General features: G+C 54.0%; 4 protein-coding genes across 4 annotated transcripts; 1 reads left to right on the top strand and 3 right to left on the bottom strand.

The window, feature by feature from the left end:
• Positions 1 to 7: 7 nt before the first annotated feature.
• Positions 8 to 1601, bottom strand: NAT2 (DUF1279 superfamily; the record flags this gene model as incomplete). Its single annotated transcript, XM_062875745.1, is given in 5 exon segments — positions 8 to 174; positions 234 to 419; positions 492 to 1401; positions 1463 to 1480; positions 1491 to 1601. The coding sequence occupies 3 exon segments, from the start codon at positions 952 to 954 to the stop codon at positions 8 to 10; spliced, it is 816 nt and encodes a 271-aa protein (XP_062734259.1). The 5' UTR covers positions 955 to 1401; positions 1463 to 1480; positions 1491 to 1601.
• Positions 1602 to 1973: 372 nt separating this feature from the next.
• On the top strand, positions 1974 to 3991 carry QC761_200230 (uncharacterized protein). Its single transcript, XM_062875744.1, has 4 exons — positions 1974 to 2248; positions 2397 to 3316; positions 3388 to 3561; positions 3630 to 3991. The coding sequence occupies exons 1-4, from the start codon at positions 2230 to 2232 to the stop codon at positions 3675 to 3677; spliced, it is 1161 nt and encodes a 386-aa protein (XP_062734258.1). The 5' UTR covers positions 1974 to 2229; the 3' UTR covers positions 3678 to 3991.
• A 126-nt stretch (positions 3992 to 4117) lies between these two features.
• On the bottom strand, positions 4118 to 9268 carry SLN1 (Histidine kinase osmosensor). Its single transcript, XM_062875743.1, has 2 exons — positions 5638 to 9268; positions 4118 to 5566 (listed from the first exon to the last, which is right to left on the bottom strand). Exons 1-2 carry the CDS (start codon positions 8367 to 8369, stop codon positions 4753 to 4755), a joined length of 3546 nt encoding a protein of 1181 aa, XP_062734257.1. The 5' UTR covers positions 8370 to 9268; the 3' UTR covers positions 4118 to 4752.
• A 562-nt stretch (positions 9269 to 9830) lies between these two features.
• On the bottom strand, positions 9831 to 12389 carry QC761_200210 (uncharacterized protein; the record flags this gene model as incomplete). Its single annotated transcript, XM_062875742.1, has 1 exon — positions 9831 to 12389. The coding sequence occupies one exon, from the start codon at positions 12387 to 12389 to the stop codon at positions 9831 to 9833; it is 2559 nt and encodes an 852-aa protein (XP_062734256.1).
• Positions 12390 to 13373: the final 984 nt, after the last annotated feature.

Here is a 13373-nt window from a genome sequence, read left to right as displayed (position 1 = left end):
CGAGGTCCTAGTCAGATGCCTTTCTGTGTGGCCTGACCGGGCGCTTGCCGATTTGCCAGCCCCAACCCCGAAGGGTCTTTACGATCTTGGGAGTGATAGCTGCTGTCAAGGGAATGCGGAAGAAGATGAAGCTTTTGTGAATAGCATAAGCCAGCGCGAGCTGGGTTGCCAAGCCTAGACGAAATGTTAGGTTACGTGTCGTGACATGGCATAAAAGCACCGCATGAACTTACTGGCTCCCTCTCCCTTGTTTGCTTCCTCCGCTTCGGCTACGCCATGGCCCACCACTTCGGCATCAGCCTTGCCAGTGAGCTCTTGCTTTGCTTCCTTCAAAGACTTGCGATACTCGTTCCATCGATTCTGAACTCGCTCCGGAATCACCTTTTTTGCATTCGACACCACTACTTCTTCGACATGAGCTGTTCAACGCCAAGGCCACCAGTCAGCTTTGATTGTCCCAGCAGTATATACTACACTGGGGTAGCTCCTACCTATCCTCTCCGTGCCCACAGTCCGCACCAACAGAAAGCAGAAGGGAAAGTCCAAGACAGACAAAGCCACGTAGATACCCATGGCCGTCCAACCGTACTCTCTCGATAGCTTCTTCAACCTAGCGCGCAGGCTCAGCGACCCAGTGGTCTTAGTCCCATTCTTGGCCGACTCAGAATCCCCCCGCCTCGCTTTGGAAGAGTGAAAATTCCGCCGTGATGTGAAAAAAGAGTTTTTGAGTTGTTGGCGCGGGATGGCTTTCGAGGGGCTCTTGTTCGAGGCGGGCTTGGTTGGTGAAGCCTGTCTAAGCTGTGACAACCTCGCCCTCCAATGCCATGGTAGTCCGTTGGTTGTATTGGCCGATATCCGTTTCGTCCAAAACTGTCTCCCTGTGGTATTTCTGGTAATGGACAAGGCGCTCCGCTCCACAAGGGCCTCGAGCGTCCCGAAGGCTGTTCGTAACATGACGGCGTGAGTAATCGAAATTGTGTCGGTTTGAAGAATGCTGTCTACAGTCCACCTCGCCCTTTCACCTCTTTTAACAAAGTCGTCACCGAAGGTTCCTTGCGCTGGCGGGGTTGTTGTCTCTCCGTTAACGCCGAGCTAAGGCGCGGCGAAGAGCGTCGTCACGGGCTCCCTCTCGGCTGACTGAGGAAGGGTCAACAGCTGGGCGTTCCTTTTCAAGGCTCGAACTGTCGTTGTTGTTGTTGTTGATTTGTTGATCACCGAGCGGGTCACCGGGGGACGGTCGGCGGAGTGGTTCGATGTGGATCGGGATCGGGATGTGTGCTGAGTGAGTTCCGGACGTTGGATGTTTTTTTTCCCTCGTCAGGATAGCTCCGGGCTCCCGACGAAGCTTCTCCCGCTTTGGCACATGCGCAGTGATGCAATCATGTTCGGATCTGGTGCGTTCTAATTGGACAATTATCTGTAAGCGGAGATTTCACCGGGCCGTTGGGGGAATGGTCTGGACCTTTTTCTGGAAGGGTGCCTTGGGGTGCCAGCCGCTGTCAGCTGCGATTGCCAAGGCCTGTGACACCTCACTTATACCCATGCATTGACTTTGGATGAAGTGACAACTCTCAAGGGCTCCATTGTCGTGTAGAATGACAGGATCTATAAAAACCCCGAGACCGCCAACGACATGGAAGATACCCTAAAGATGCACCATGCAATCAATTCCGAATCGACGCCCAGATGGCTGGATGCTGATGAAGAATGCACTGGTACGACCCCTATGCTTGGCCGGCCAATCAACAGCTCAGTCTGCTCGCACTCATCCATCTAAGCGCCCTCATCCATGAGCTCCCCGCGCCTGCCCACGGTAGGTGAAGCTGTCTGATTGGATCGTCAGCCATTTTCCCCCCTCGAATGCCGCTGTGGTGGGCAGCCTCGACAAGTTGCAAAAGCATGGGGGAGGCGGCTGCGGGTCGTTCGTTGCGCGGCCCTTCAAAAGCTGCCTCGGGTTGACCTCTTCCCCGTTCCTGTTCCTCTTTTTTGTCTGTTCGTGAGGCTACATTCTTCTTCTTCATCTTCTTCAAATAAAAACAGTGATACCCAGGACCTGTCACCAAAGTGAGTTCCTTGTGATATCAACGCGGGGAAACTTGTAAGTGCGGGGTGTAGGTCTGGATCCATGATATGAAGGGTGCATGATTTGCTGCGCAATGCTAACAGTGTTGGAATAGAAGAAGAGAAAGCGCATCATCATACCCTCAGTGTATCCGTGAGTTCTACAGCATGTCCGGCTATTATCCTCGTGAGTTTTATTGCTTAACTCAACTCTGGCAACTGGATGCGCTGACCAGAATAGCCCCTCCCGGATCGGCCGGTGCTGGAGGTACGATGGACTGTTTACATCCTCAGTAGAGAGAATTCCATATGCTAATAGCTTTTGACCTATCCAGCACAGAAGAGCTACCCGCCTCCACCGATGTCAGCTCCCCCGACTCAGACCAAGTTCTCCTACCCAGCTCCCCCAAGCAGCTCTCAGGGTAGAAATTACCCTCCTCCTCCTCAAGCTGCTGCCACACCACCCCCTGCTGCCTCTTCACCCCAGCAGTACCCTCCTCCTCCCCAGCAGCCACAATTCTCACCACCACCCCAAGCCCCCTCGCCGGCGCAACACGCTGCGCTGCCCACACACGCACGCAGTCAATCACAGACATCCCAGCAGCAGCAGCAGCCACAACAGTTCGCGCCGCCTCCTTCATATCCCACAGAAGACAAGGATGCCTCTTATCCAGCCGAGAAGCAGCAACAGCAACAGCAACAGCAACCCGTAACCATGGATCCCTCCTCAGTAGCCAGCACCCTGCTCGGCGCCCCAGCCGCTGGCCAGTTCGTCGGTGCTACCTCCACAGTAGTAGACGACGTGGGCACCTTCAACGGTGGTTCCTACCGCATCAGCCACCGCGACTGCAATACCGTCCTCACAATCCAGCTTGCCATTGGCTGCCCCTTTGAGGCGAGACCCGGAGCCATGATTGCCATGTCCCCGTCTATCCAGCTCAAAGGCTCCTACAAGTTCAGCATGAAGAAGCTGGTGGCGGGCGGCGAGATGAGCCAGTCACACTACACCGGTCCCGGAGAGCTGCTGCTCGCGCCGCCAATGCTGGGCGACATCACGAGCTTGAGGCTGACCGGGAACGAGTCGTGGTCGGTGAGCCACGATGGGTATCTCGCCAGCACGCAGCATGTGATCAAGGACTACAAGAGGCAGGGGCTGGGGAAGGCCATGTTTAGCGGGGAGGGGCTCTGGGTGTACAAGATTAGTGGGACGGGCCTGTTGTGGCTGACGAGCTTTGGTGCCATTATCCGGAAAGACGTGAGTTTTGTTTTTTTCTCCCGCCCAGTCTTGATAATAAACATTCCGGAATGCTAATGTCATGAAAACAGCTGGCCGAAGGCGAGAAATACATTGTGGACAACGGCCACTTGGTCGCCTGGAACGTCAAGTACATCATGGAGCGGGTCACCTCGGGAGGCATCATTTCGGGCTTTGCGTCTGGTGAAGGTCTCGTCTGCAAGTTCACCGGCCCAGGGACGGTGTTTATCCAGACCAGAAACGCGGTATGTTTTCTTTTTTCAATCAGACCTCTTCTCCTGACAAAGGACTGCGTGACTGACAATAGCAACAGAGATCATTCAGTGCTTACATGACTGGACAACAGAACGGCCATGCTTAGGGGGGGAGGTCTGAGTTTGTCTTGGGAAGACGGGGAGGAAGAGGTTATACCATGAGAGGATGTACTCATTCTGAATTTTGAGTTGATAACTTTTGGTTTGGTTCGGGTTGGTCTGACGGAGTTTGATCGGATTGAGCACATTGAACGAATGCCTTTGCCGTTGGTTTTGAGACTGAGAGCACGGTTCAGCAGTCGCGTTGTTTGGGCAGCAAATTAGTGTGCCTTCTCCTAGGGTCCTGATAGTGCAAGTGTTTTTTTGTATGATTACGATAATAATTTTAAATGGCCGCTGCTCAATTTGGCGTCATAGTAGAGGTGAATATGGACCTACCCCTGAATCCCTCCCCTTTTTGAAATGAGACCCCCTTAGGCCCTGACATACCAAAACATGTATTCACAAATTTCAGACATAAAGTTATGACTCTCAAGACAAGAACAGCTCCTATATTTGCAAACTAACCACACCCTTCCAACCTCATAAGCAACCTCTGCCTACCGCGGCCACCCATCCCATCAACAAATTGACAAGAAAAATTACTATGTACCTCTGCATCTTCTCTCGTTTTTGCTCCTGACCAGTTTTTATGTTGGTCGTTGGCACAAAGAAAACCCGACTGACCCTTTTTATTCCCCTTGCCTTGCCGGTCCAACACTAGATACCCAAAAAAAAATATGGCCCATATACACGAGCTACCCCATCCCAAGAAGCTCTTGGCCAATCCTACACTTCAATGAGAAAGGTTTAAGAAAAGAATAAAGAGCAAAGAAGATAGATATAGCAGATCCTGGCGGGCAAGCCCGTCCCGTCCAGCATAGCAGCAGAGACGGCAAACCCACCGAGCATTCTAGAAACCCGCCCAAAAAGCAGATTGGGCGTTGGAATCGTGCTAGAAGAGAAAAAAAACAGCAAACGCCCTACGCCTTGCTCGGAAGAACGAAGAAGAAAAAAGACCGAAATCCGAAAATGCCTTGCACCGAAATAGTATGCTGATTATATCTTCGTCCAAGAAGCAACCGCCAGATTATAAGAGATATGACAGAAAGTGTATCGAAAGGCGGGAGATCAAGATCCAGTTCAGGCCGAACCATTTATACGAGGGCCATGGGCAGTTCCCTTAGCCTTAGGTGCAGCGGCGTCTCCATTGGTGAGAGCAAGGGGATCGGAGCTCTCTTGGCCTGGCGTCTGTGCCGGGGTCTGGTTTGGCGAGGTTTTCTTTGTCGTCAAGCTTGATGTCTCGGGCTCTTCCTCAATGGTGGCAAACTTCTTGAGCACTTGTTTCAATGCCGGCCGTCGGATAGGCTTGCTCAGGAACTCATCCATTCCCGATTCCATGCACTCCTTGACATTGGACTCCTCGGAGAATGCGGTCAGAGCAACAATGGGAGCAGAGTAACCCATCTTTCGGATCAATCGAGTGGACTGGAGACCATCGAGATTTGGCATTTGAATGTCCATGAAAATGACATCGAAGCGCTGGTTGTTCTCCATGTTGGCTTTGACAAGATCATATGCTTCTTGCCCGTCCTTGGCAATGGTCACATCGTAGATATCCTCCAGCTTGAGCATTCGACTGACAACTTCAATGTTGGTCGAGTTGTCATCGGCCACGAGGACGCGGAGCTTCCCTTGCTCAGGTGGCTTGTTTTCCATGGCGCGATCAATCACGGCCAACTGATCCTCCGCAGTAGGGCGGGCTGTGAGATTTGTCGCAAAAAATGGCTGTCTCAGGCCTACTAGGCGGGGTTGCTTATCGAGCACGGTAGATGGCGGAGGCTGGACGTCGTTGGAGGCTCTAGATAGCGAATTCCGCCGGTCAGCCTCAGCAGCCGCGCGCCCGTCTGCTGAAGACACGCTCTGTGGACGAGACCCAATACTACTGGATGCTGTACTGGAAGCGCTACGAGAAACAATTAGCCATGACCACGTCATCACCATGAATAAAAAGGCTTGTTGACTTACCGATCTCTAATGTACTTGAGTGGTATCTGCATGGTGAACGTCGTACCAACACCAACAGTACTCTTCAGCGAGATACTACCGCCCATGATGGTCGCCAGCTGCGAGCAGATGCTCAGTCCCAGACCGGTGCCGCCATACTTCTTACTCAGGCCCAAGTCGCCCTGTACGAAAGGCTCAAAGATCTTTTGCTGCATGTGCTCGGGGATACCAGGGCCTGTGTCTTCCACTTCGAATTCGAACATGTACGTTCTTGCATTCGGCGGTGGAGGTGTTGGTGAGCGCTCTCTGATTTGAATGTGGGTGGAAACCTTTCGATCAACGGGGTTGATGGAGAGCGCCGTGCCATCTGTTTTTGGTGGTGGTGACGCTGGAGACTGCCCGCCCTTGGAACTGGCCGAATGTGTTGACCCGGAACCCATGCGATGACGCGTTCGTCCCGGGCGGTTGGACCCATTTTTGGAGAAGGACGATGTCCTACTCTCATCACTTGGCTGCTCGATCTCACCAAGACACCTGATCCTGAGCTCAACCTTGCCTCCTGCTGGCGTGAACTTCAAGCTGTTGCTCACCAGGTTAATGATGACTTGCAAGATACGATGCTGATCTCCCCAGAGACACATATCCTTCAACCTGCCGACACCAGGGGGGCCCAGAGCAGGAAGCCGTTTGTCGATGCTTGTCCGTTCTGGACTTGGGTTTCCGTCGATGTATTCGGTGCCGACAAAGTTAACAGCAAAGCTGACCTTGTTCTCCCGGACTTGCTTGTCAAAAATGGCAAGCATCTGTGATCGAACCTCACCCAACCGGAAATCCCGCTCTTCAAGGCTGACTTGTTGCCCAATTTGGTTCTTGGAGAAACTGAGCAAGTCCTCAAGCAGATGGAGCAGCAAATCTCCCGATTTGTAGAGCGTTTTGAGTGATTGCTTGATGCGAACGATGTCGTCTTCCTCCATGCAAACTGCACACATGCCCATAATTCCATTCAACGGTGTCTTGAGCTCGTGCGAGATGTTGGCGATAAACAGGGTCTTGCTCTCGTTTGCAGCCTCGGCAGCCTTCTTGCTGATCTCGAGCTCCCTGGTCCGTTCGGCCACTTTCTCGTCCAGCGAGGTGTATTGCTTCAGAAGTTCATCCGTCATTTCGTTGAATGTTTGCGTAAGCTCCGTCAGCTCGTCCGTCACAAAGTGCTTGCGGTCCTCCACACGTGCTGGTATCTTGAACTGTCGACGAGTGGGTTCATTCGAAATGCCCTGCCGAGCCTTGGCTCGTCTGCGTCTGCGGATGTGACGGCGAATCTTGCCCACGATCGTTTTTTCGGATAGCCGCCCGGAAGTTGTGCCCCCCGAGCTGGGGTTTTCTTCGTCATATGAGTCGCTGTCTTCATCCTCGTAACCTGGCGGGGCGATCGACTTCTCTGTGGCAGACTTGAGCCTCAAAATAGGCATAACACTGAGATGGGCGCAAGGGAAGATCAGGAGCAGCACAAGTCCCAAGGTGCCAAACACACAGGCCAAGAGGATGCTCCTGAGGGTGTGAATGGGTTCAAAAGCCTCATTTGCATCTTGTTCCACCACCACAGCCCATGACACCAGTGATGTTTGCGGTCGGGCAGCACCCACCGCCACCGAGTGCCCTTGTTCGTTGGTAGTAGTCAGGTCGCTGATTGCATAGTTGGGATGCTCAAGGTTTTGCTTGCGGAAGACGTCGTGAACCATGGGATAAGAAGTTACGGGGAAAGGAGTGCCAAAGTTTCCCGACTCATAACTGTGTTGGTCATGACGATCATCCTGATCCTCTGGCGGATGGGGTGGGAGGAGGAAGTGTATATCTTCTTTGGAGAACTCGTCCGGCGGCGGTTGCCATGTTTCATTCGATGCCGCTACCCGCCTCTCAAAGTGATTCCAAGGGTTCGTAGAGCCCATGAAAAGGACCACTCCCGTGCGACCCAGCCCTTCCCGAGACCTCTGAACATCTATCAAGGTATTCGCAGTGGCAACGAGTGTCATGTATCCCAATATATAACGGGGCTGGTCGTTCTGGCGAACGGGAACGGTGATGGAAACCAGGGCAAAGCTGGAGTTGACAACTAGAGGGCCAAGCAGGATGCCATTTCCATCACTTCCGTTGCCGAGAGACACGCCGGGGAAGACCTCGGCGGAGAAGGATGTCGTGTTGACGAACTGGTGTTGCCGGCCGTTGTTTCGGTAGCTGATGTTTGGATAGAGCATGGGCGGGAAGCCGTTGCCATAAGTATCGTCTCCAAGCACAACCGGCAAGCCGTTACTTCCCAGGTAGGGAAGATAAATGGGGCCACCGTTTCCATTTCCGGTGATACTCAATAGCCCATTGGCATTGCCGGTTGAATTCCTCGAGTATAAGCGGCCTTGCACAAGTCCCGAGAAGCCTGAGCTGCCGAGAGCGCTTTTGAGATCGGCGACGGCTTCCACCCAGGGATCTTCGCTTCCAGGTTCGGTTTTCCCTTGATAATAGTTCTTGAATGCTTGTTGCAGCATCAAGCGCGTCGAGATGGTAAGACATGTTGTCTGAATCAGATCGATTTCGGATGATATCCTTGCAGCCTTGAGCGAGGCAGTCAGAAGCAGACCACCCGACTCAACGCCAATGACAAAATTGTTGACAAATATCCATGTTGGAATCGAGACAATGGCGAGCGCAACGAGGACGGCAAATATCACAAGGGCTGCGAGCTGCTCCCGGATCGCGACTCTCATCTTCGGCAGACTTCGGCAGACTATAAAAGACAGTCTGGACGGGTCTGTCGGGGCCAATGCATGCTGCTTGCTGTAGGGAGGCTCAGAGCTTGATGGGCGTGTCGACGGGACCGTATCGTGACAGTTCGGGGGAGGGAAGGCGATATCCAGGGCTTCGGTTGCTCGTAGGTGAACGGCGATTGGACTCAATACCGGCTCGACCGAGTCATAAAGATGTGGACAGGATGGTGGCCGACAGGTGTCGTCTGTGGGTTATGTGCGTCGGTTCGGTTTTCAGATAGTCAAAGCAAGCCGAGATAGATCGGGAGGGCCTGTCAGGTCAGGAGGTTCGGATGATCTGATTGCTGGGGACAACACGTGGCTGACAAAGAAGACGAACAGGACAGGCACAAGGCGGACGAGAGACGGACAGACTGACAGCACTGACAGACAGATGATAGAAGGACGAAATCAATCAAAAAGCAAAACCGTAAACGACGTCTGAGCTCTGAGCTTCTAGCCCCAGGGCGAGAACCTGTCGAGGCTCTCAATTGATTGCGGCGGCGGATTCGCGGGTTCAGATGGAGCAAATCTCCAGGTTCCAAGGATTTTTGGGACAGGGAAGCTGAGCGAACACGTCCACGCTATGCCCGTCGGGGCTAGCAACCACCCTGAAGGCGGACACGGATATTTGCAAGCTCTGGTCTGATTCGTCCCGGCCCTTCGGTCGGGCCTAGAACAGTGCTGCCAAGCCGTTGCAGGCACTTCATGTCCCATGCCTGTTGGTCGCTGCACCTCATCGCTTCATCGCTTGGTGATCGCTGATCTCAAGAAGTCTTGTCTGCTGAGTGAGCCGAGCGTGCCCATTTTCGATCGATCGCTTTCTTGGTTGGACGGCATGGGATTGTTATCAATGCTGATGCCTTTTTCTTGGACGCCCTCGAAACACCAGCACTTGGCAGCCAAAGCAGTCAGTCAGGGTCACAGAGTTTCTGTTTCGGACCCTGTCACACCGTCTGCTGTCTCTGTCCTAGGTAAGGTAGGTACTGAGGGATTTCTAGAAATCAAGGTGCGCATAGTTCGGTGATACCAAAAGATAAGTAAGGTACAGAGACTTGAGATATATCATATCGTGGTAATGATCGTCAAGTCGATGATGATAAATAACAATGTTCAGAATAGTAACGTAAAAATGGTCATAAATGTCATAAAACACCTGCCACCCACCGCCCAATCACACACCCTTCCATGTCCCGCCATCCCCAACACCAGCGATGATGCCATTCCCAAGGTATCTTTGTTTGACCGGTCCGTTGCACCTGTACCTTGCCAAAGTATGCCAGCCAGTCCTTTTTTCCGTCCTTGAATCATAAATACATAACACCGTTGTCTTGTCATCCCATCCGTTCATTCGTTAACATGAGAGAAGACAGAGAAAAAAAGGTGTTGATAAAGAGTGACAAGAAACCCCATTAAACCACCTCAAGACCTGGCAAAAATAAGCGGCACCAACACGCTGCCGTTACTCTCCATGGTCACCCTCTGCTGATCCGACCTGCACTCGGCCACATTCGCCATGCTCTTTCCAAACAGCCCTTCCCGGATCCTGCATCCGATACTGTTATTGCCTCCGCCCACATTGTGGCTGCTAGCATTGCCTCTGGTATGCAAAGGGTGCAGAGGTAAATCGGCAAGGCTCATCATCCCAGCGACCTGCTGCACCGCCGCCGACCCCTTGTTCTTTTCACTGTTCGCGTTGGCCTTTCTCGAAAACTCTCTCGAGAGCTTCGTCATGACTGCCTCCTTCGCTCTTTTGAGCGCAGACGACCTAGCCTCACGCTCTTGCGCTTCGGCAAGCATGTCCGCCTCGATCAGTCTCTGTGCTGGGCTCAGACCGTCGTCTTCATAAAGCCCATGGTCTTCCTCTCCGACGACGGAGCACACGAACGGCCCGGTCTTGGCCGAGGGGTCGTAAACTGTTGGCTGCAGGAGGACGGGAAAGGGGTCCGGGTTGAGGAGAGGGACTGAGATCTCGATTCTGGAGCTGCCCCTGTTGTTTCCGGTAGGGGATGGGGAAGGGGCCGGGGAGACAGAATGGGAGGAAGACAGAGAGTTAGACCGGGTGAGGGGGGGTGGCGTGGATGGACCAGGGGAGGTATAGTAAGGGTGCTGCGAGTTGAAGTAGGACTCGTCGTCAGAGCCAACCACCTCCGGCATGGACGGCATTGTAGGGAGAGCTGGGAGAACATCATCCGAGGAGTGGTGGCGATGGTGACGGCGGCGACGTTGGAGACGAGGACGGGATTCAGAGCGTTCACGGTCTTTGGTTTCTTTGGGGGTGGTGGAAGCCGTCTCGTCGCTGCGGCTGCGCGAGTGTTTGAGTGTAAGCTTGCTGCTGCTCTTGCCGAGGCCGGGAAAGTGGCGAGTGCTCTTTTCCTTTTCTTTTTCGGTGCTCTTCTGGCTCTTGCGCTCGTCTTCTTCATCGTGGTCATGGTGCCTCCTCTTCTTTCTCAACCTCCTCTTCCTAAGCGTCGTGCTGAACCCTTCGCTCGCCTGCTTGGCGGCCTCAATGTCAGAGGCGACGTCATCATAGTCATCCAAGCGGTCGTTGCTGGCAGATGCAGAAGCAGCGGCAGCAGTAACACCCCTAGCCCACTCCTCCACCCCGGCCTCGAAGTTGTCGACGTCGTTGACGCCGCCAAAGACCATTCCCTCAAGGTCGACCTCGAACAACTCCCTGCTTGCCTCGGCCGCAGCCGACGACGGTGGGACAGCTTCGTCCTCCGACGAGTTTGCCACCGCAGACCCTGGCGAGGTATTTGTCCTGGATGTCCCGGGTCTTGTGTTTGAGGCTGCGGAAGCGAATGATTTTCTTGACCAGCTGTCGGGACTGCCGCCCTCTTCTTTGTCCACCAATGGGCCTAGCGCATCGTCCCAACTGCCTCTGATGAGTGCCACATTGTCAAAGTCAAATTCCCTGACAGTGCCCCGATGGTCGGCGACGAGTCCCTTCACCTGCTGCGCATTCATCGTCGCGTTTTTGACCGCCATGCACCTCAACTTGGGCATCACGAGCGGGTGTCTAAGTGGTTTGGGCGGAAGAGGAGACATGGGGGAAGTGACCTCGTTGAACAACTTCTTGGAGTGTCTTGGGGCGGCGAAAAGGGGGTCGCCAGAGAGGGCAATGGGGCAGGGTCCCTTCCTCCCAAGCCAAGTGAATGAAAACTTTTCCAGCTGAGGGGCAAACTCCCGGATGTAGTCGTCAATAATCTTGAGGTGGTCGAGACCGGGGGCAGGGCCATAGAAGTCCCAGCTCTCGACAGAAATGTACAGCTTCTTGATTTGACGCCATCGGAGGGCCGCCGAGGGGAGAGCGCCGAAGCCCGGCTTGTGACGGAGGTAGTTGAAGGAGGAAGGGTGAACACCAGAGAGCGAAAGCTTGGTGAGCTTGGTGAGAGGCGCGCGCTCGACCGAGATGCGGAGGCTGATGAGGGCGTAATCAACAATGTCCCTCCGGTAACGCTCACTGGGCTCCTGGCCGGGAGTTCTGATGGTGAGGTGGCGCATGTTGGTCATGTGCTTCATGGCGTTGATGAAGGAGGGAACATTGCTGGCCGCATGGAAAAGAGGCGGGTACTGCTGCGTGAGGATGTCGCCGAGCTCCGAATTGCCATACTTTGGCCTTGTGAGCGCCGAAGCCATGGACGTGTGGGGGTTGTACAGAAACAGGATCTCCTGGCCTGTCTGTGGGTGAATGAGAGGGGGTAGAAAGGTGGCATTGGAATGGGGAAAGGTGAAGCTGAGGTGCTCGATGTGGTGGCCAATCCTTAACAAGGCCTGAATGCGGTGAGGATTGGTGAAGGTGTTTGATGTGAAGGTCAAGTTGATGCGGACAAACAGCCGCCTGGTGACGAGATTGCAGCAGGCCGAATTGGCCACTCTCACGGCACAGAGGTCCTGTTTGGACAAGAGCTCGAAGAATCTCTCGCGCACCGTCTCCTCCTGCCAAAGGCGGTAGAATAATTGTGTACTTGACGCCATAGCTCTAGCATGTCGTCAAGAAACACAACCAACACTGGAATGTTTGGGAACTGCCAGGAGCCCTGCGCCAAGTAAAACGTGGTGGTTTCAAGTGAGGTGTGTAGATGAGATGTGTAGGCGAGATGTCTACGTGAGATAGGTGTATGGCAAACGCTGTGGAGGTGAGAACCTGAGAACCTGAGATTTCTGTAAGAGACGAGAGAGAAAGAAAACGGGTTGTATTTCTCGCTGAGAACCGGGAAATAGATATCTGCTTGATCTAAAAAGAAGAGGTGTGATGGGGAAATGGGAACAGAAAAATTCTTCATCACCGGACGCGCGAGAGAAAGCCCGTGGACCAAGTTATACAAGCCCCCCCTTCCCCTTCTCCTCCTCCTCCTCCTCCCCTACCGACTCAACAACCTCCCAGCTTTCCCCCTTCGCGGTTCCTCTCTCGTGCGCGATTTCGCTAGGGGTCATAGTTCGTCGTCGCCCCAGATGGCCGACCTGGGAGAACGAGTGGTGGTGAGTGACTCATTGTCCCATGTCCCTCTGCAGCTCTGGACTGGACATGCAGCTGGACCAGCGTGGATTTAAGGTAGGGCCAGGGACATGAGAACGGTGCTGCGACCGCGACCGACGTGTGCGGAGCGCGCCGGGTCTCCTGAGTGGCCTGGAGGCTACGAGACCTGCATGCGACAACTGCGGCCGTCTGCAGGCTGTCTCAAGGCCGCCTCTTCTCGACCACTGGGAGATATTGAAACGGCACTTGGAGTTGCGGGGAAGACCAGGGGGGGAAGTCGCTATCGATAAAAGACAGGGCGGGAGGGCAAGACAGGGTCCCCGTCGACGGTGACTTTCTGTCCAATCGATGGTGTCGAGAACGTTGAGACAGCTCTTGGCAGGCCACGTCGCGCGAAACACGCGCGATTAGTGCACGAAACTGGCGCGATGCTGGTTCCGCGGCCGATCACATAAAGCCATTAAGCGCCCCGCCCGTCTTCC

Source organism: Podospora bellae-mahoneyi, chromosome 2 (genome assembly GCF_035222275.1).
Source record: "Podospora bellae-mahoneyi strain CBS 112042 chromosome 2, whole genome shotgun sequence".
Classification (NCBI taxonomy): Eukaryota; Fungi; Ascomycota; class Sordariomycetes; order Sordariales; family Podosporaceae; genus Podospora; species Podospora bellae-mahoneyi.
Note: the sequence above shows the minus strand (reverse complement) of the source record. Positions and strands in the feature narration are given on the sequence as shown.